The sequence below is a fragment of the Electrona antarctica genome, assembly GCF_951216825.1.
Source record: "Electrona antarctica genome assembly, chromosome: 13".
NCBI classification, from domain to species: domain Eukaryota; kingdom Metazoa; phylum Chordata; class Actinopteri; order Myctophiformes; family Myctophidae; genus Electrona; species Electrona antarctica.
This window is the reverse complement of record NC_136794.1, coordinates 35,449,920-35,469,606: the sequence shown is the minus strand read 5'-3', so window position 1 is coordinate 35,469,606 and position 19,687 is coordinate 35,449,920. Positions and strand designations below refer to the sequence as shown.

The following is a 19,687-nucleotide window of genomic DNA, read 5'->3' as shown; positions in this document are numbered from 1 at the left end:
AGACAAATCTGACAATTAAAAAGTGATTGACAAGACAAAAGTAATGAATACAACAAATAACAAAAAAATTTAGTTGAAACCTTTATTGTAAATTTCACAACTTTCTACAATGAATTGAATAAGTTAATCGAGGTTTCAACGATGATGAATTGAAGTCATCTGATGACTCATTCGGCACAGTCTTTCCCCTTCACGTCGCGGGACTTGGCCCTCATCTTGTTGACCTGGGTCTCGGCGATGTCGGCGCGCTCCTCGGCCTCCTCCAGCTCGTGCTGAACCTTTCTGAACTTGGTCAGATGACTGTTGGCCTGCTCCTCCTGGAACGTGAGAAGATGGTGCAAAGCAATGAGTATTTGAACGAAGCATCTCCAAACTGTAGTCCAAACTGCACAGCTGTAAATCGTGGTTTGCGCCTAATCATTGCACCGCAGCAATCTAGAGATTCTGGCATTTAGGATTTGGCATCCTATAGTTTGTATAGTTTCAAGATTATTTGTTTTTTTGGATGTATACAGTTTAGAGTACTGACAATAGGTTCATGGTTTGCCTATGATTCTAGATGATATTTCAATGCAATTCCTATGATTTCTTAGCGCGGTTGCCTATATGGCAATGGTAGCCACACTATAATGTATTCATCACTCAGTGTAGTTGCAAACACACAAATTAAAAAGACTGTTTTCTTACCGCTTCCTCAGACTGCCTCTTGTAGGCCTTGGTCTTCAACTGCAGTTTGTCCACCAGATCCTGAAGCCTACCGAGGTTCTTCTTGTCCTCTTCAGTCTGAAAGTGAGAGTGAAATGATCAATATTAGATGTGTGTTCCTGTAATACGTGTGTATGAAGTGGCATGAAGTGACCATGATATATACATCTAGAGTATACAGCAGTGGTGGAAAGTAACTAAGTACATTTCGAATGTGCTTTCGTTTGAAATGTACCCAATCTGCATACTGTGAAATAAAAATATCAATCAGTCAATCATATACAGTACCTGGTATGAGAGTTCCTTCACCCTCCTCTCGTACTTGCGGACGCCCTTAACAGCATCCACTCCGCGGCGCTGTTCACCGTCCACCTCGGCCTCCAGTTCACGCACCTTTCAGAGTGGAATGGAAATATGCACTATGAAATATTGTTTTCTGATTTGATTATAATATATGATTATTTGTAACCCATGTAATAAACCAGAGGGTATTTAAAAAAGCGCGGTCCTCAGAGTTACTACAGGGGGCCAAATATTTGTCTTAGAGGAACTTTGTATTTTATTTGTTTTACATGAACCACTTCAACCCTACAGCAGCTGAAAAAGGCATATCGACAAGTGAGCTTGTAGATCTGCAATGTTCAGCTAAATGTTCAGCAACACACATGTATACAATATGTATCTCTTTGTCTCAGCAGAAGGGGTCCCCATGGCCTGAAACCTTGAAGACCCCTAGCTGTAACAAACTCCATCTTACCCTCTGCTCCAGTTTCTGGAGCTGCTTCTTGCCTCCCTTCATGGCCAGGTTCTCGGCCTCGTCGAGGCGGTGCTGCAGGTCCTTGACCGTGACCTCCAGGTTTTTCTTCATCCTCTCCAGGTGAGCGCTCGTGTCCTGCTCCTTTTTCAGCTCCTCGGCCATCATGGCGGCCTGGAAAGTAATTTTTGTGTTAATTTCGTTGACCAAAACTATGCCAAAACTACGCCATTAATGACTGCCAAAAAAGAAATGGTTGACGAAAACAACATTTAGTTGGCTAAATCTAATCTAATATATTAGAGTACGTATATTCATATCAAGAGACATGATTCTATCAAATATATTAGATTTGAAGAGGGGATTGTCTCATTCACTCACGTCAGTGATGGCCTTCTTGGCCTTCTCCTCTGCATTCCTGGCCTCTTGGATAGTGTCGTCCACTTCACCCTGGACCTGGACCAGGTCCGTCTCAATCTTCTTCTTGGTGTTCAGAAGGCTTGTGTTCTAAAAAAATAAAGAAAGAAATATTAAGTTTAACAATATATCAGTGGAAGGCTTGTATGTAAAATATATGATTGAGTGGTGAGAGATTCTTTTTTATTTCATCGTTTGATTACCTGAGAGTGCAACAGTCCAGCGCGCTCGCAGACATCAATCAGCTCCTGCTCGGCCAGCTTGCGGCATCTCTCGATCTGTTCCAGAGCCGCTCTCAGCTCCTCGATCTCGGACATCATGAGGCCGTTCCTGCGGTCCACCATGCAAGCCTGCTCCCTCAGATCTTCCTGGGCTCTGCAAGAGTCGTCGAGGTGCAGTTGGGCATCCTAAAAAAAAGAAATCAACATTTTGAGATGGGCCGTGATCAGAGAAACTCATTCTTCAGAGCAGTTCCACAGTTTGAATATTATGTCTAACTCAGTGGTTTTCAAAGTGGTTGAAAGGGTTCCAGCTAGGGGGTCCTCAGCCAAATGATTGATTGTTACAGACATGATATGTGACCTCATTACACTTCTCTTCACTTTTCCTGAAAAAGCCTTCCCCCCTCCCCCTTTGTCATGCATGATTTGTCTAGTGTGAAAGGAGGCCTATTTGCACCTACCACCATTTCACACTTGGCCAAATGGACCCTTACGGTTCTGTAACTCTGAGTGTGTTACAAATGGAACTCTGTTAGTGTCATCAGTCAAATTCACACTGGTGGTACTACATTAAGTGTAGATTGGGGGTTCCAGATATCAGAAATGGTATCAAATGGGGGTCCGTAGCCTGATAATGCATATCAATGTGGAGGTCCTTGAAATAAAAAATGTTTTTGAATTGCTGCTCTAGCAGTAAAAATAAAAATAGAAAAAATCTCTTATGGATGGTCCTTGGCATATGTTTTCAAATGGGGGTCTGCGGGCTAATTATATGTCAATTTGGGGGTCCTTGATGTGGGAACCACCGGTCTAACTACAGTGTTTTTTTCTCTTTTTTTAAATTACCTTAAGCTGTCCCTGGACGTTCCTCAGCTGCTTCTGGGCCTCGGAAGCCTGGCGGTTGGCGTGGCTCAGCTGCACCTCCATCTCGTTCAGGTCTCCCTCCATCTTCTTCTTGATCCTCAGGGCATCGTTCCTGCTCCTGACCTCAGAGTCCAGGGTGCTCTGCATGGAGTCCGTCATCCTCTGGCTGTTCCTCTTGATGGTCTCCATCTCCTCGTCCTTCTCCGCCATCTTCCTGTCCACCTCGCCCTTGATCTGGTTGAGCTCCAGCTGGACACGGAGGATCTTGGACTCCTCGTGTTCCAGAGTGCCCTGAAATCAAAAGTTATTTGAGTGTTAGTTTTGTCGGCTTAAAACTATATGGACGGAAAATGATTGACTACCTTTTTTTTGCCTGACGACAACAACAGCGCTATAATTTAAGAGCTCTTACCTCAGCTTCTTCCAGGGCTGTCTGCATATCTGCCTTCTCGGTCTCCACCATCTTCTTGTTCTTCTCCAGCTCATGGATGTTCTTTCCAGTCTCACCGATCTGTTCAGTCAGCTCTGAGATCTCCTCTGCAAGTCGATTGAACAGGAATCATGAGGAAAGGTTCAATCAGCAAAAACACGTGCATTTCACACTCATAGTCTATCTCAAAGTTGGGTAACTCTGAGACAATAACCCTTAAAACGATGGCCGGTTTTTAACCTACTATAAAAGTAGATGCACAAAAATAATGTAATCAAATGGACTGTTGTTCCAAGCATTATGTAGAGAAAACTCACGTTGCAGGTTCTTGTTCTCGCGTTTCATGGTCTCCAGCTGGTCCAGAGACTCCTCGTAGGAGTTCTTCATCTTGAACAACTCGGTGCCAAGACAACGGGCCTCTTTCATTGCTCCCTCCATCTCTGCCTGGCTCTCTTCAAACTTCACCTTCCATTCTGCCAGGACCTGCACAGCATTTGTAAACGAATGATGTCATTGATCCAACTTTATGAAGGCTGATTAATGATTATACAATTGTTATTATTACACTTAAAGCTTGACTATGCAATATTTATGCATGTGTACAAAGGGAATGAGTGTTGTTCCCCCCACTCCCTATCTGAGAGACACCAAAACAGGTGGCTGTCTGTGATGGATTAATTGACAGAAAGAGTTCAGCAAAACTAATCAACTCGGCTCACTATCCTAAACAGTGGAAGGAAAACTAAATACAGCCAGAGCGGCGTGTCTTTCTGCAGGGAAACACTCCAGCACAATGATATAGTGGCTGATACAGGGAAATAATATAAAAACAATATTTATATACATGAATATTTGGCAAAAAAATAAAAAGTTGCACAGTTGTTGCCCTTTAAAATATGCCAAAGCACACCTTATCAAAGTTCCTCTGCTTCTTGTCCAGGTTGGCAGCCAGAGCGTTGGACCTCTCCACATCGATCATGAGGTCCTCCACTTCGCCCTGGAGTCTCTGCTTGGTCTTCTCCAGAGAGGCACTCTTGGAATTCACAGCCTCGATTTGCTCCTCGGCCTCCTGAAGGCGCTGGGCGAGCTTCTTCCTGTTATTCAAGTTACGAATGGAACCAAAATCAGTGTGGGCAATATTTCACAATCGTCTCTTGTCGTACAGTAACCTCATACAGTTGGGTGCCACCGATATTGTCCCTTATCATTTGACCCATTTAGGCCTGACCTCAAAATAAAAAAAAATCCTTCTAAATCCTCCAGTTTTCTGAAATAAATATTTTCACGATTTTTCAAAAATAGCAGACCTACAAGCTCGTAGCGCGCCACTCGGTGGCGCGCTATGAGCTTGTAGATCTGCTATTTTTCAATAGCTAAATTATAACATAATGTTTAAAACACCAAAAGGGGTTCCCGCCCAAAATGGGTTAACTGTCCTTTTGCGCAGATCACGCAAACCTCAGCAAAAAGAAAAGGACAATATCGATGGCCTCCAACTGTATGTCCAAAAACTGTTACTTTCAGGATTCAAATTTAAATGGCATGAGTAGCTTTGCGTTTCAAGCTTGCAGATCTGCTACTTTTGATGCTTTCTTATGACGCTTTACTTACAAAAAAATAAATAATAATAGCACAGATATAAGAGGTTTCTTCCCGACAACAGAGATATAGAGTGTGGTGCCTGATCAATATTCAATCAATATTATATAAAGTTGGGGGTCCTTGACAAAAAAATAAAAACTTTGAGAATGAACTGGTGCAAATCTCTGCTGACTTACTTGGCCTCCTCCAGCTCCTCTGTGCGTTGGATAGCGTCGGTCTCGTACTTGGCCCTCCACTGGGCCACCTCGCAGTTGGCCTTGGACATTCCACGCTGCAGCTCGGCCTTGGCCTCTTGCTCCTCCTCAAACTGTTCTCTCAGGAGGTCGCAGTCGTGGCGAGAGGACTGCACGGCGTGGGCAAGGGCGTTCTTGGCCTGTCGAAATGGGGGAAAAAAAACAATTGTCAAAATGAGTTTGCAACAATTGCAACAGCACTACAGTACAGTGGTGTAAGCCAGGTAACTAAATGCATTTGCTCAAACTACTGTACTTAAGTACAGCATAGTTGTAAGTTACTGTAGATTTTGCAAGACATGCATTAACCACTCCAGCCCTATATAGCATATACTTATTTGAAAATATCTGATCTAAGCGTGCAGATATGCTATTTTCAAAGCATTTGTATACGTTTTGAAACTTGTGAAATGGGACATTCTGCAAAATGGGTACTTTTACTTTCAGTACTTTAATTATATTTTAATGTGAATTATTTGTACTTTTGACTCAACTTTTGTTATTTCTACATTGTGGTATTGGCACTTTGGCTTAAGCATAGCATGTGAGTACTTCTTCCAACACTGATCATATAAAACAGTGGTTTTCAACCAGTGGTCCTTGAAGCTGATCCAGGTGTTCCTCATGGTAAATGATGGAGAGTTGGTAACCAATTGACCCTTATGGATCTTTAACTCTTGAGGGCATGAAATGAAACCAAATGGACCCGTAAATTATTGTTAAACATCTGCATTACTTAATTTACAAGAAGTCTATTAGAGAATGTAGGAGGAATTGTCATTTTGATCAACGGCAACAAAATATTCTTTAGTTTTGGGTCTGAGAGGCTAAATCTCATCGAATGGTGGTCTGTGGCTCAAATGCCGAATAAATAATGGGCCTTGAAATGAAAAGGGTTGAAAACCACTGATATACAGTATAACTAGCTAGGCTTATGTGTTTTTTTGTGTGGGAACTGCCTCCTCACCTTAGCCTCCTCCTCCATGAGTCTCTTCAACTCCTCGATCTGCTGGGTGTAGGCCTGCTTGCCTCTGGTGAGCTGAGAGACCAGAGCCTCTTTCTCCTCCAGTTGACGAGCAAACTCGCCTAGAGGTCGGATTAATGCATACGTTTATTAGTGTCTTTACATTTGTCCATGCGTTCATTTATGTAATGTATTCCTTAAAATGCTCTGGGTTAACTGTTAATGAAATCACCACAAGTCATGACATTTTGTTTTCTTACCATTTTCTGTCAACAGTCTTGCTCTCTGACCCCCGATATCGTTTAACTGGCGAATGCTCTCGTCGCTCTTGGCCTTGGTTTCACTGAGTTGGTCCTCAAGGGTACGGCACATCCTTTCAAGATTTCCCTGTTAATTAGACATTGGACGTTATTCAATCATTCATCCCCTCTGTCATTGTTTACGTTACTTCAATATTCTACAAACTATACTTGTGACTGGGGGGGGGGGGGGGGGTGGACTTTGGGAGGGCCGGTTTTTGTTGAATTTTGGTTTACGTAGAAGTCAGTGATTTTGGCTTCGCCCCCTCTGGTGGAGGCTTAGCCCCCCCTAAGCCTCCACCAGAGGGGGCGAAAGCCCCCAGAGCCGTCCCTGCTGAAGTTGCGGCAAAATCTTATCCAACGATAACAAATATAAATAAATAAAATTGTGGTCTGTGGCGCAAACGCCGAACAAATAATGGGCCTGGAAAAGTGCTGAAAACCACTGGGTTATATATGTACCTTTGCCTTGGCGACGGCCTCCATGTTGCTAGACAGGTCGTCGATCTCCATCTTGCACTCGCTCTTCTCCTTCTCTAGCTTCTGCTTGACGCGCTGCAGGTTGTCGATCTGCTCGCCCAGCTCGGCCACGCTGTCGGCCTGCTTCTTGCGGAGCGCCGAGGAGGTGGCCTCGTGCTGCAGCGTGGACTCCTCCAGGTCGCGACGCAGCTTCAGGAACTCGGCCTCGCGCTTCTTGTTCATCTCGATCTGAGCGGCGGTGGCTCCTCCGGACTCCTCCAGCCTCTCGCTGATCTCCTCCAGCTCCCTGGAGAGGTCGGCTCTCTGCTTCTCCACCTTGGCCCGGGCTGCGCGCTCCGCCTCGATCTCCTCCTCCAGTTCTTCGATGCGAGCCTGTTTTTTTGAAAATGAACGATAATACAGATAGATGAGGTTAACATGTTTATGTGAATATCGTCTCTGGTCGGGTGGAAAACTCATAAGGTCCAAAACCTTTACTTTTCACGATTCAAATTCAAAAGTAGCAAGCAGATCTACTACTCTACAGATCTGCTACTTTTGTTGCTTGTGTATGTGTTGCTGTAGGATGATCTAGTACTGCGTTAATTTACGCAAAAAAATAAACATATGTCGAATTTATATTTGTTGTGTTGCTGTCAGGTTTCTGCCTGACAGCAATGCTATCCTTCTTGGTTAAATGCTAAATCATTCTCTCAAATTACCTGTAGCTCTTTGATCTTCTTCTGTAGCTGAATGCTCATGGATTGCTCATCGTCAATCTTGCTCAGAAGCTGGCTCACTTCAAAGTCCTTCCTGTGAAACGTATAAAATGTTAGTGTACATTCATTCCTTGCAATATCGCAGAATGGATCATTGGCATATATTAATAATAATAATAATAATTAAAGGACGTTATTGCACATGGCATTCCATATGGTTGTCCACATTACTTCTTGATCTTCTCGTCCGATTGCTGCTTGTCATTCTCCAGGTCCATGACGCTCTCCTGGGCCAGTTTCAGGTCGCCCTCCAGCTTCCTCTTGGTTCTCTCCAGGTCCATGCGGAGCTTCTTCTCTTGCTCCAGAGATCCCTCCAACTGCGCAATAACGTGCAAAGACATGAGTTAACAATGTTCGATGTGAAAGAATATATATTCAAAACACTCAATAGCCGACCTACACTAAATTATGACTAAAGAACAAAATGGCATTTTAGCCAAAAGACTATGACTAAAACTAAACATTTGCTCAAAATTAACACATGCAATAAACACGAGAAAACCCCGTCCCAGTTGGCTTGGCATGAACTCACGTCGTCGACTTGTTGCTCCAGCTTGGTCTTGGCCTTGGTCAGCGTGTTGACCTTGTCCTCCTCAGACTGAAGGTCATCCAGGGTCTGCTGTTGGGCCTCCTGGAGGGCCTTCTTCTCCTTGGTCAGCTTGGCGATGGTCTCGTCCTGAGAGGACATCTCCTCGGTCAGGTTCTTCACCTAAAATGAGCAGGACAGAAGTTTGTTAGCATGGAATGGATCATTATTGTGCTAACTTGATGAAACCCCCTAGAGAAGTTTATTTTGACTCTGGTCACCACTGTAAATGACTTTCTCTTTTATCCGAGACATTGTTATTTCATAGCACCTTAGTTTGGTACTTAATGTGTGAATCTTTAACCCCTAATACATAGTATGTCACAAGGTTATTTATCAAAGTATTCCGCGGCACCCCTGGACTAAAGGTTCAGTCACAGCACACCCGCTTTGAGAAACCCTAACCCCAGACTAGTGTACGATGGATCGACGGACCTTGTTTTCCGTGGCGTGCTTCTCCTTCTCCACTTTGGCCAGGGTGAGCTCCAGGTCGTCGATGTCCTTCTTCAGCTCGGAGCACTCGTCCTCCAACTTCCTCTTCTTGGCGGTGAGCTCTGCGTTGACCTCCTCCTCGTCCTCCAACCTCTCAGTGGTCTCTTTGAGCTTGGACTCCAGCTGGATCTTGCTCTTGATGAGACCCTCGCATCTCTCCTCGGCGTCCATCAGAGTCTCTTCTCCCTGGTTATTGAAAAGAAGATAAGGGATAAGAAGCAGGCCTGGAATTGGGGGGCACGGGGGGGGGGGGGGGGGGGGGGGGCACAAAAAGGCCAAATGCCAGGGCAACATGATATAAATCCACTGAAATAATTAATTAAATTATAAGTTTGTATTTAATACGTAGAATAACTATCAGTGAAATAAATACATTATTGGTATTTACAAATTAGCAATATTTGTACAAACTCATGAACCCATGACACTCAGCTCTGGGCTAATCATTGGCCTGGTTTGAAGATGGGGATGGTTGGGGACTCAGACTGATGGAGCAGTAAACTTACCGACGATGCTGCCAGCGACAGGTCGTTCTTCTCCTGCACCAGAGACACCAACTTCTGCTCCAGCTCCTTCTTCTTGGCCAGGGCGGTGGCCAGGTCGGTCTTCATCTTCTCATAGTTCTCCTTCATCTCCGCCAGCTCCTTCTCAGTCTCAGCGCTCTGCAGGAGAGGCTTGATCTTGTAGTAGACCTTCATCCAGGGCCAGTGTTTCACACTGACGAACGCGCGAAGGTTGAACTGGATGGTGTAAACGGCGTCTCTGTGAGGGGGGGGGGGGGGGGGGGGGGGGGATAAAAAGACAGTTGATGGTGATGCATGCGTCTTCGACAGGGTGGTCCGGGACCCCTAGGACAGCGGTACCCAAATATTTTAGCTCGACACCCAAAAGATAAATGTGATGTGTCCCGGGGATCCAAAGTTATACATACCTAGTGCGCACCATCTTGACATAGGCCTTCCTCATGAGGAAACCTCGGGCGAGACCCTGCGTCATGGTGACCAGACTAGCCAGCTTCTCATCTCGCATTTCCTCAAGGACACCCAGCAGGCCGGCTTTGAAGAACACCTGAATGGGACATTTACAAACCATGTTATTTGTTGTATTCTCCTTGACCTTTTATTTATAGTTAAAATCACTTTTGACGAGGGAGCCCTGTCCAAGCAGTACAATTTTTTTCTCAACAATATAAACTAACTCTAAATCTAACATTAATCATCTCGCTCAAGGTGATAAAGAAGATTGTCAGTGTGTTTACCTTGGTGTGTCCAAACTTGTACTCGTCATGAGGCACATCGATGGACCCGAGCAGCTTCTCACTGGCCTTCTTGTTGTCCATGAACTGGCCCTCTGGGCACGCGCTGGCGTTCAGTACTTTGTACCTGTTTTGTTTGCAAAGGTTCACAGTCATTTTGTGCACTTGATGGGTTGTATGGAACTAGAAGTTGTTGTCAGTAAGCAGTAAATTCAGTAAAAAAAATCATTGGTACCTCTGCTTGAAGTCGGCGTATGGGATTCTGCTGGGGAAGCCCTTTCTGCAGATCCTGATGCCCTCCAGCACACCGTTACACCTCAGCTGGTGGATGACCAGGAAGTTCTCCATCAGGCCTGTGAAGATGTCGCTTTGTTGTTATAAATACAGTCTAATAGTTGCTTTAACCACTTAAACCCTCTATACCAGGGTGTTGTCCGTTATCAGTTTTTGTGGACAAAGCTTTCGCAGGAAAATAGCCCAACGCGTTGTGAGCTTGTGAATGTTTTTTCCTGAGAAAGCTTTCCCCACGATATGGATGCTGCATGGGGTTTAAGGGCTTTTAAATGCTTGCCTCTCACAACCGTTATGTTTACAACGTTATGCTGTCTCTGAGCATACCTGGGGTTTTGGTCTCGTTGGGGATGAGGCAACGCACAAAATGAGGATGAGTGCTCCTCAGGTTGGTCATCAGCTTCCCCAAGTTATCCTGTAGAGACATACAACAAAGTCAAGTTATCCTGTATGTAATGTACATACAATAAAGTCAAGCAGGCCTAGCATTAGTACAAAGGTATTTAACTACAACGTGATGAGACATTGTGCCTATGTGTCGTACACGACAATTATTGTCGATAACGATGCTTGATTGTAATTTCTTACCCTGAATGCGGCAGACACGGTCTGCATGGAGCCCCCCTTCTTCTTGCCTCCTTTCTTTGTCGTATCTGTTTATTGGTTAGAACTCTGATAGTTAAAATGTGTTTCCTCTTTTCTTACAGATAAGATATGATGGAAAGTTACTCAAGTACAGTACTAAAGTACAATTTTGAGGTATTTATACTTTACTTGAGTATGTTACATTTCCAGTACATTTTGAATTCCGGACTTTTACTTGTAACAGAGTAGTTCTACATTGAAGTATTGATACTTTTACTTAAGTAAAACATTGTAGCACATTTTCCACAACTGGCTTAAGCGTCTTACCTTCGGGCTCGGCTTGGGGGTACAGGACGGAGAGCAGCTTCACGGAGGACTTCTGGTACAGCTGGATGACAGAGTCGTTTAACGGGTCCTTGTTCTTCTCCAGCCAGCCTGTGATGCTGTAGTCCACAGTCCCGGCGTAGTGGACCAGGGAGAAGTGGGACTCCTTCTTGTTCTTGCCGGGCTTGGGCTTCTCGAACGCCTTGTTCTTACCCAGGTGCTGGTCGTAAAGCTTGTTCTTGAAGGTGGTGTCCGAGGCTTTGGGGAACATGCACTCCTCTTCCAGGATGGAGAAGATGCCCAAAGGCTTTACGAAAAGGAGACAAAAGAAAAGTTAATATAATAACAACAAATATATATTTGTTTTGTATATTTCCCATTGACCCATTTAGACCTTCTAAATTCCTAACCTAAAGCCCAAACCGCACCAGTCTCAACTCAAAACAGTTTTAAGGCATGTCACACCAATGCAACTCCTTGCAACTTGTGGATAATGGACGCGGCTAGTTGCATGTAGTTGCATGTCGCAAGGAGTTGCAGGTGGTTGCATTGGTGTGGTTTGGGCTTAACTTTTCAGAGAAGACGGAAATCCTGTTAATAATAATATAATATAATACATAGAAACATCTAAAATTGACACTTAATGACGCTTTCCCGGTGTAACAACGTATGTAGGCTTTCCCGGTCGTATTGGGTACAAAACACAAAATAATAGTATAGTGTACCCTCTCAATGAGCTCAATGCAGGCGGCCAAGTCCATGCCGAAGTCGATGAGGTCCCATGGGATACCCTCCTTTTTGTACTCCTCTTGCTCCAGAACAAACATAGTGTGGTTGAAGAACTGCTGCAGTTTCTCGTTGGTGAAGTTGATGCACAGCTGCTCCAGGGTGTTAAACTGCAAGCGGAAATATGGCGATTAGTCGAAATCTCTTGAGGGCATCGAGACAAAGGGAATCGGTCTACCACGTAAAACAAGTATCCATGCTTACGTCAAAGATCTCAAAACCAGCAATGTCCAGCACGCCGATGTAGTAGTTTCTCGCTTGCTTGGTGTCCAGCTGCTGGTTGATTCTGATGACCATCCAAAAGAACATCTTCTCATAGATGGACTTGGCCAAGGCACCCACTGAGTTCATGACCTAAGGAAATAGGAACATTACGTTATTAAACCTCTCCTTTTTCTAAATGCAAGTGCATGAAATCAGAACATGAAAAACAATGTCTCGTAGCTCACCTGTGGCACGGTCTGGCCCTTGGTGACATACTCGTTTCCGACCTTCACTCTGGGGTAGCAGAAAGCCTTCAGCATCTCGGCTGAGTTCAGACCCAGCAGGTAGGCGATCTTGTCGGCCTCTGAGATAAAGTCATGAAAACATATACAGCATGTTCATATATAGAGTATGTAAGAAAATACAATTGTTTACTTGTGTGATCATTGTGATGAACTGCTCATTATTTTCATGCCAACCCAGTGGTGGAAAGTAACGATGTACTTAGGTACTGTACTTAAGTACAATTCTGTGGTATTTGTACTTGAGTATTTCCAATTACCTTTACTTCTACTCCACTACATCTCGGATCTAAATATTGTACTTTTACTCCACTACATGTATTTGAAAACTTTAGTTACTACTTACTTTGTAGATTTTGATTGATATTACATTAACCACTTCAGCCCTATTTCGGCCATTTGAAAATAGGCGATCTACATATTGTAGATCTGCTGTTTTCAAAATATTTGTATAGATTTTGATTAGGGAACATGAACATTTCTACCACTGCCTATAGGTTGAAGTACAGAATGTTGCTCACCCTCTGTGCCCTCTGGCTCGGCCTGCTCCTCCCTCTGCTTCTGCTTGAACCTCATGACACCGTGGTGCATCACTGCACCCGTGAACTTCCAGATTGCCATCTTCTCGTCCGCGCTGAAGCCCAGAACATCAATGGCATCCTGTATTTAAAAAAAAGAAGGGGAAAAATAGATTATTAATCTTTAGATCAGCAAACATCATTTCGGACAATCGACACACACCGAATATTTTTGAATGGTTAAAATAATGTTTCCTCACGTCAGTGGCGTCCAGTTCCGCTTTGTCGTCTATGCTGGCCACGACGATCTGACCCATGCTGCACAGCGGGAAGTCGTACGGGTTGGTGGTGATCAGCGACATTTCTTAAAGGGTGATTAAAAAGGATTAAAAATTAGTTGTTTTTTTTAATGTTTTTTTTATTCATGGACGCTGTTTAATTTCATTTTGTGTAGATTGTACATTGATGTAGATTGATTGCATGATTTAGTGATCCGCCTTACCAACGATCTCAGGCTTGTGGCCCGTCATCATCTGGTAGAAGATGTGGTAGCCTCTCTCAGCGGGGAGCTGATAGGTCACTCTGGACTTCTCTAGCAGATCTACAAGGGTTGTGATTTTAAGTTAGTAAAAAATGAGTTACAAATAGGCCTACAATGTATTATTTAATATTATTATTGTTATGAATGTACGTAACAAAACATGTAATCCTCTAAAGAAGGCAGATTCATCATCTGTGAACTTCATACTTACATGTTTCAATATCAGCACTAGCCAGTTTACCCGATGAGGCAAAGTGGATTCTGATGAATTTACCCTGTGTGATAATAGCACAATGTTTAGCATCCCTCTTTGTCTATGCATTTCCAAGCGATTGCAAGTTTCCTCGTAGCGTTAACTTGTTTTACTTTTTACTTACAAAGCGAGAGGAGTTGTCGTTCCTCACGGTCTTGGCGTTACCATAGGCCTCCAGCAGCGGGTTGGCTGCAATGATCTGATCCTCCAGTGACCCCTAGAATGTTTGAGGCATCACAGTTTTAATATTGCTCAGTAAATTGCTATTTTGCATTTTGTTGAAATACTATTGCCATTTGTTCATTTGCTCATGTACAAAACTAGACATATTTATATCCTGTACTGTACCTGAATTTTGCCAGAGCTTCCGCCACCTTCACCGGCTTTTTTTCCTGTGCTCGCTGCTGTTGCAAAGTACTGGATGACACGCTTGGTGTTCACAGTCTTTCCAGCACCGGACTCACCACTGGGTTGTGAAATGCACGAGAGAAATCAGTCAGTGAATGTCATTTACAATGTTTGATCTTGCTCATTAGATGCCTTTTACTTTGGTCTCTTCAACAGGGGGTCCTCAGAGTTACTACGGGGGGGGGGGGGGGGGTAGGAAATAAAAACACCCACGTTGACCCTAGCATCTGTATTCCGGGGTCCCAACCACTTGCCAAAAATAGCAGATCTACAAGTTCACAATGCACTGTGAGCTTGTAGATTGGCTATTTTCTGCAAAGAGTTTGGTGTAGAGTCGGGGGTAAGAGCCAAAGGTGTCTGAAAATCCACATTAACGTGAATCCTACACTGCTGGATGAAGCACGTCTATGAAGCTATCAACATGCTACAAGCTATCTGTATGAAACCTACAGTACAGTATGAAAAAGTTGAGTGCAACATAATTTTGAACAATATATGGGGGTCTCTGCTTCATCTCTCTATCAGCTAAGGGGTCCATGGCCTTGAAAGACAATGAAGAGTGCTGGCCTAGTAGATGAGAAACTTACGTGATCAAGACAGACTGGTTCTCCCGATCTGCAAAAAGGTAGAGCAAAAGTACTTGTTATTATTATGTTATGTACAGCACAACACCACTATAATTACAACTTTTTTTTATCATAACATTATCCTGACTAGTACGTACCCATCAACATGAACTGATAGGCGTTGTCGGACACGGAGAAGATGTGGGGTGGAGCCTCAATACGCTTCTTGCCTCTGTAGGCATCCACAACGTCCTGGTCGTACACTGGGAGCCACTTGTAGGGGTTCACAGTGGCACAGAACAGGCCAGAGTATGTCTGAATGGAATGGGGTACAGGGGAGAGAGAACATTATATCAACGTACAAAACGTATAACAGATAACTGCAGCTGGAGTATTACGGTCACATGTTTACAAGTGGCATCAACCAATGAGAATCTTAACTTCAGCGGAGTGAGCTTTTACAGCGTTGTCCCATATGGCAGTGGTTCCCAACAATGGGGGTCGGGACCCCCAAGGGATTCCCCAAATGGGAAACAACCCAACATGTTTTTAGTGTATAGGGTATTTGCACATTTCTAAAGTGACAATTTGAGGACTTTTAATACCAAATTGGCTAAATTGTCAAATATTACATAAGAAATAGACAGAAAATAGCCAATCTACAAGCTCACAACGCCTCACAGTGTTGTCCCGAGTTCAAATATGATTATTTATGTGGGATCGCGGCCTTAAAAGTTTGTGATCCCTCGCCCCTATGAGGCAAACCATCTTGAAATATTTGTCACATTTAAAGTGAATTCATAATTGTAACAGATCAATCAGAGCAGAATACTGTAGTGTTCTCAGCAGGCAGAAATAAAAGCTTACATAGATCATCCATGCTGCATAACGCTCTTTGAGGTTATACAGGACAGTGGCTTCGTTGAGGTGGGTCATCATGGCCATGTCCTCAATCTTGTCATACTTGGGAGGGTTCATGGGGTGAATGTCGGATTCCTTCACCGTTCTTTCCTAAAAAACCAAAAAAACACAACACTTTAAAAGAAATAGAACTATGATGAATAGAAACTAAATAAAAGCTAAGCTATGGTGACTAAAACTAACTATTTTGTCAACAAATAAAGAGTAGAAAATGTTAGGGAGGGACTAGTGGAGAAGAGATCAAGCAGAACTAAAACACAAGTAATTTCATGCTTGGTTGCACTCGGGTGAAAATAGCAGATCTACAAGCTCGCGGCATGTCACACTGCGACATGTTGTGAAGTTGTAGATCGGCTATTTTCAGCATGCAAGCAAGTGTAAAATGAGGCATTAAGAGTAAGACGCCATCAAGGCTCGCCCAAATATCTTTCGGCCGTCAAAATCACCTGCAGCTTTAGTGGACTAAAATCTTATGATATTTAGTCGACTAAAACTAAAACATTTCAGGTGACTAAGATAATGACTAAAACTAATTACATTTTATGACTAAAACTAAATGAAATGCCTCTGTCAAAATCAACACGGGTCACTATTTGTGACTTTCAGTCACACATCGGCAGTGGTGTGAAGTAACTAGGTACTTATCTTGAGTATTTCCAATTTTCAATATTTGTACTTCTACTCCACTATATCTCAGAGGCAAATATTATACTTTTATCTTTTCAAATTATTTTATTTTTGAAAACTTGAAATGGGACATTCGGCATAATGAGTACTTTTACTTTTGGTACTTCAAGTACATTTTGATGCCAATACTTTTGTACTTTTACTTACATTTTGAATTCCGGACTTTTGCTCGTAACAGAGTAGTTCTACATTGCAATATTGATACTTTTACTTGACAAATGTGAGTACTTTTTTTCCACCCTTGGCTGTACTGTACCTCTTTGGTGTCAAGAATCTCGACGGTGACTTTGTCTCCATCCTTCTTCAGCATTTTGCACTTGAGGTATAGCTCCTTGACATCGGACACATACGCTGAGGACTTGGCATCGAAGGGAGCGCTCTGCGCCTCGATCCTCTCCTTCTCCGACTTACGGAGGTACATGGCGGCCTTGCCGTAGATCTGCATCTCTGCGTCTGTGCTCATGGTGGCGGTGTTCTGCGGACACACGGTAGATAGATGCTGGTGATGCCTTTTGCTCGCTTAACCCATTGATAAAAACACCTTCTAAAACCTAACCTAAGTTTTCTGAAAACCTTCAAATTCTTCTTCTTTTTTTTGTATTATATTGCTAGGCTACATGTATAACTAATGAGACACAGAGGTAGCATCCGGAATCAAAGGTATAAAACATATAGGCTGCACCAGGTAACAATGAGTTAAAGCTTCGCTATGTAACCTTTTTTTTAACGAGTATGTTTCAATGCAATATAAGTGATATAACGTTGCATTGTATTTGGTCTCCCTGTTATTGAGACATTTTGATTGTGTCAAAGGTCATGTCTCACCTAGACACAGGATCTGACACAAATGACCTGATGGATTAAATTAATCCAATGAGCAAGCAGGCAGGCAGACAGGCTCTATTCACTCGTTGGTAAAAAATGGCAGGACTTATGCAGCAAACAGAGTTCAAATCCCAGGGTAGAAAGTTAGGTTACATAGTGCTGTACTGCTTTAAGATCTGACTAGAGATCTGTGTGATTCTGATATAGTAAAGGTTTAATAGAAAAATAAAGAACACTCACTTGTTTTCCCTGCTATGTAGTAACTGTGAAACCTTTCAGATGTTCAACTGTGGGAGGAAAAAAAAAACATTGAGCTGACGATGCTTACATGAGTTGGTAGATTCCAATACACTTATTAATGTACATGAATTAAATTAGATGATAAAACTCCTATGCTAATTCTTGCAACACACCAAGAGAGAGAAGAAAGAAATGTCTCAATGGCTCTTCACCTCAGTTGTGATTAGATGTAATTACTATTATTGATGTGTCATTTAGTCTCCCCCAAGAGTTATTCTTAACTTTAACAACTTGCTTTATCCTGTTACAACCAAGTTTGTTTTTTTCCTCTCCCTCATATACACACATTCAATTACAAATTATGAATTAAAGTTTGTCAAAGACAACTAAGCAAAGTACCAAGGCAGTTAACATCATCATTCTCTTAACGCATTGACAGTGTTGTATACTCACGATGAAGTGTCGCTCACCACCACTTGGAATGGAATGGAATGGAATGGAACTGTACTCCGCCATGTCACCGTCGGGCCCTTTTATACTGAGTGGGTGTCGCCAACCCAATAGTAGGCAGATACTATAAGGTGGCCATGCCTTGTAAGGCTCCTTTCACTATTCTGGTGTTATTCCCCCCAACACCTGTGACCAAAATGCCCTCTTGTCTCACTGTGTGTGTGTGTGTGTGGGGGGGGGGGGGGGGGTCCACCTATTCTTCTGTCATGAGAAAGGAAGCAGCTGAGCTTACATTACATGGGCGAGATGAAAGAGATGAACTGCAACAGTGTTTTTATTTTAGTCAACTAAACTAAAGTGTTCTTTCATAAAACACATTAGGACAGTAAGTTCATGAAAAACTAGCAGATATTCAAGCTCACAGCACAGCACAAAGTGCGAGCTATTTGTTTCTTTTAGAAAAATCTTGAGTGTTTGAACAATATTTTGTATTTTTTCAACACAAATCTACTTTTCTGGGGGTCCCTGGGCCTGGCACAATACATTTTCAGATGGGGGTCTGTGGCCAAATGGGCTACATATCATATTTGGGGGGTACTTCATGGCACAAGGTATATATATTTTTAGAACCACTGATTTAGAAGGCATTTGTGCATATGTAGTATCAACTTCAGGTCTTTTTTTCAGTTTGTCTGCTAAAACCTGCCGACAAAATGTGCTAGCGTATGTGTAAACACTGTGTGTGTGTGTGTGTGTGTGTGTGTGTGTGTGTGTGTGTGTGTGTGTGTGTGTGTGTGTGTGTGTGTGTGTGTGTGTGTGTGTGTGTGTGTGTGTGTTTTCTCACTGCACAAGAAGCGTCAAGGCATTTGTTCATCAGCTCATTAAAAACAAGTTATTATAATACAGATTGTTTTATAGAACAGACAGGAGGCCACTAAAGTCAACTGCATTCGGTCTGAAGGTGCTATCACACTCACACACACACACACACACACACACCCTGTGAGGCAGCTGTTTTGAAAGCAGCTGTCAAAACTCCTATGGAAGCTCTTGTCAAATTCATGACTTGTTTTTTCTTAAACCGTATATATATATATATTTTTTTTTTAAATATTTTTTATAGAGAGTACCTCTCTCTATAAAAATAAAAAAAGCACGCAATCCAACTGTATTGAAAATAACCTTTATTTGAGTACGTTTTCCAAGGTTTTGCTCCACATCCACAATGGATCTTCTTCAGATCAGCTTAATCATGCACACACCTGTTCATTCTTTTTTGAAGTGCTTGAGCCCCACTGTGGTGCCACGGCCCCACTGTGTGTGCCACGGCCCCACTGTGTGTGCCACGGCCCCACAATCACAGCAGCTGAGCCTCAGTATCACCCTTTTGGAACCTTTGTTTTTAAAACCCCATTTAGACCTGAGGCCGATTCTACACATATCTTCTCAATCAATTGCATTGTCTAATGTTTTGATTGATTGGAATATTTATTAACAGTTTGCAGAATTACAGTACATTTCAAGCACAAACTCAATACAAAGACTGTTAACTGTGAGTGGACGACCCAATTAAGCATTACACTTGTTTACAAGAGGGTCCACCATGTTCAATTCATCAAAACATTTAGAGACGTACAAATAGACACTTCTATATAGTCAAAGAACAGAACAGGAATTCATCATAGAGGTAAAAAGGGAAAAGAGACATATACAGTGAGGGGAAAAA

General features: G+C 42.9%; 1 protein-coding gene across 1 annotated transcript; it reads right to left on the bottom strand.

Annotated features, from left to right (window-relative positions):
* Positions 1 to 167: 167 nt before the first annotated feature.
* LOC306935813 (myosin heavy chain, fast skeletal muscle-like) lies at positions 168 to 16,909 on the bottom strand (the record flags this gene model as incomplete). Its single annotated transcript, XM_079519033.1, has 38 exons — positions 168 to 317; positions 688 to 783; positions 994 to 1,098; positions 1,463 to 1,633; positions 1,841 to 1,966; positions 2,080 to 2,283; positions 2,944 to 3,252; positions 3,374 to 3,498; positions 3,709 to 3,874; positions 4,302 to 4,485; positions 5,170 to 5,366; positions 6,194 to 6,312; positions 6,451 to 6,577; positions 6,952 to 7,341; positions 7,671 to 7,761; positions 7,899 to 8,044; positions 8,260 to 8,436; positions 8,749 to 8,991; positions 9,312 to 9,567; positions 9,737 to 9,873; positions 10,064 to 10,187; positions 10,296 to 10,413; positions 10,679 to 10,766; positions 10,940 to 11,004; positions 11,264 to 11,567; positions 11,986 to 12,156; positions 12,251 to 12,400; positions 12,496 to 12,614; positions 13,074 to 13,212; positions 13,331 to 13,434; positions 13,573 to 13,671; positions 13,823 to 13,886; positions 13,989 to 14,081; positions 14,213 to 14,330; positions 14,860 to 14,887; positions 14,997 to 15,153; positions 15,706 to 15,849; positions 16,703 to 16,909. The coding sequence occupies 38 exons, from the start codon at positions 16,907 to 16,909 to the stop codon at positions 168 to 170; spliced, it is 5,811 nt and encodes a 1,936-aa protein (XP_079375159.1).
* Positions 16,910 to 19,687: the final 2,778 nt, after the last annotated feature.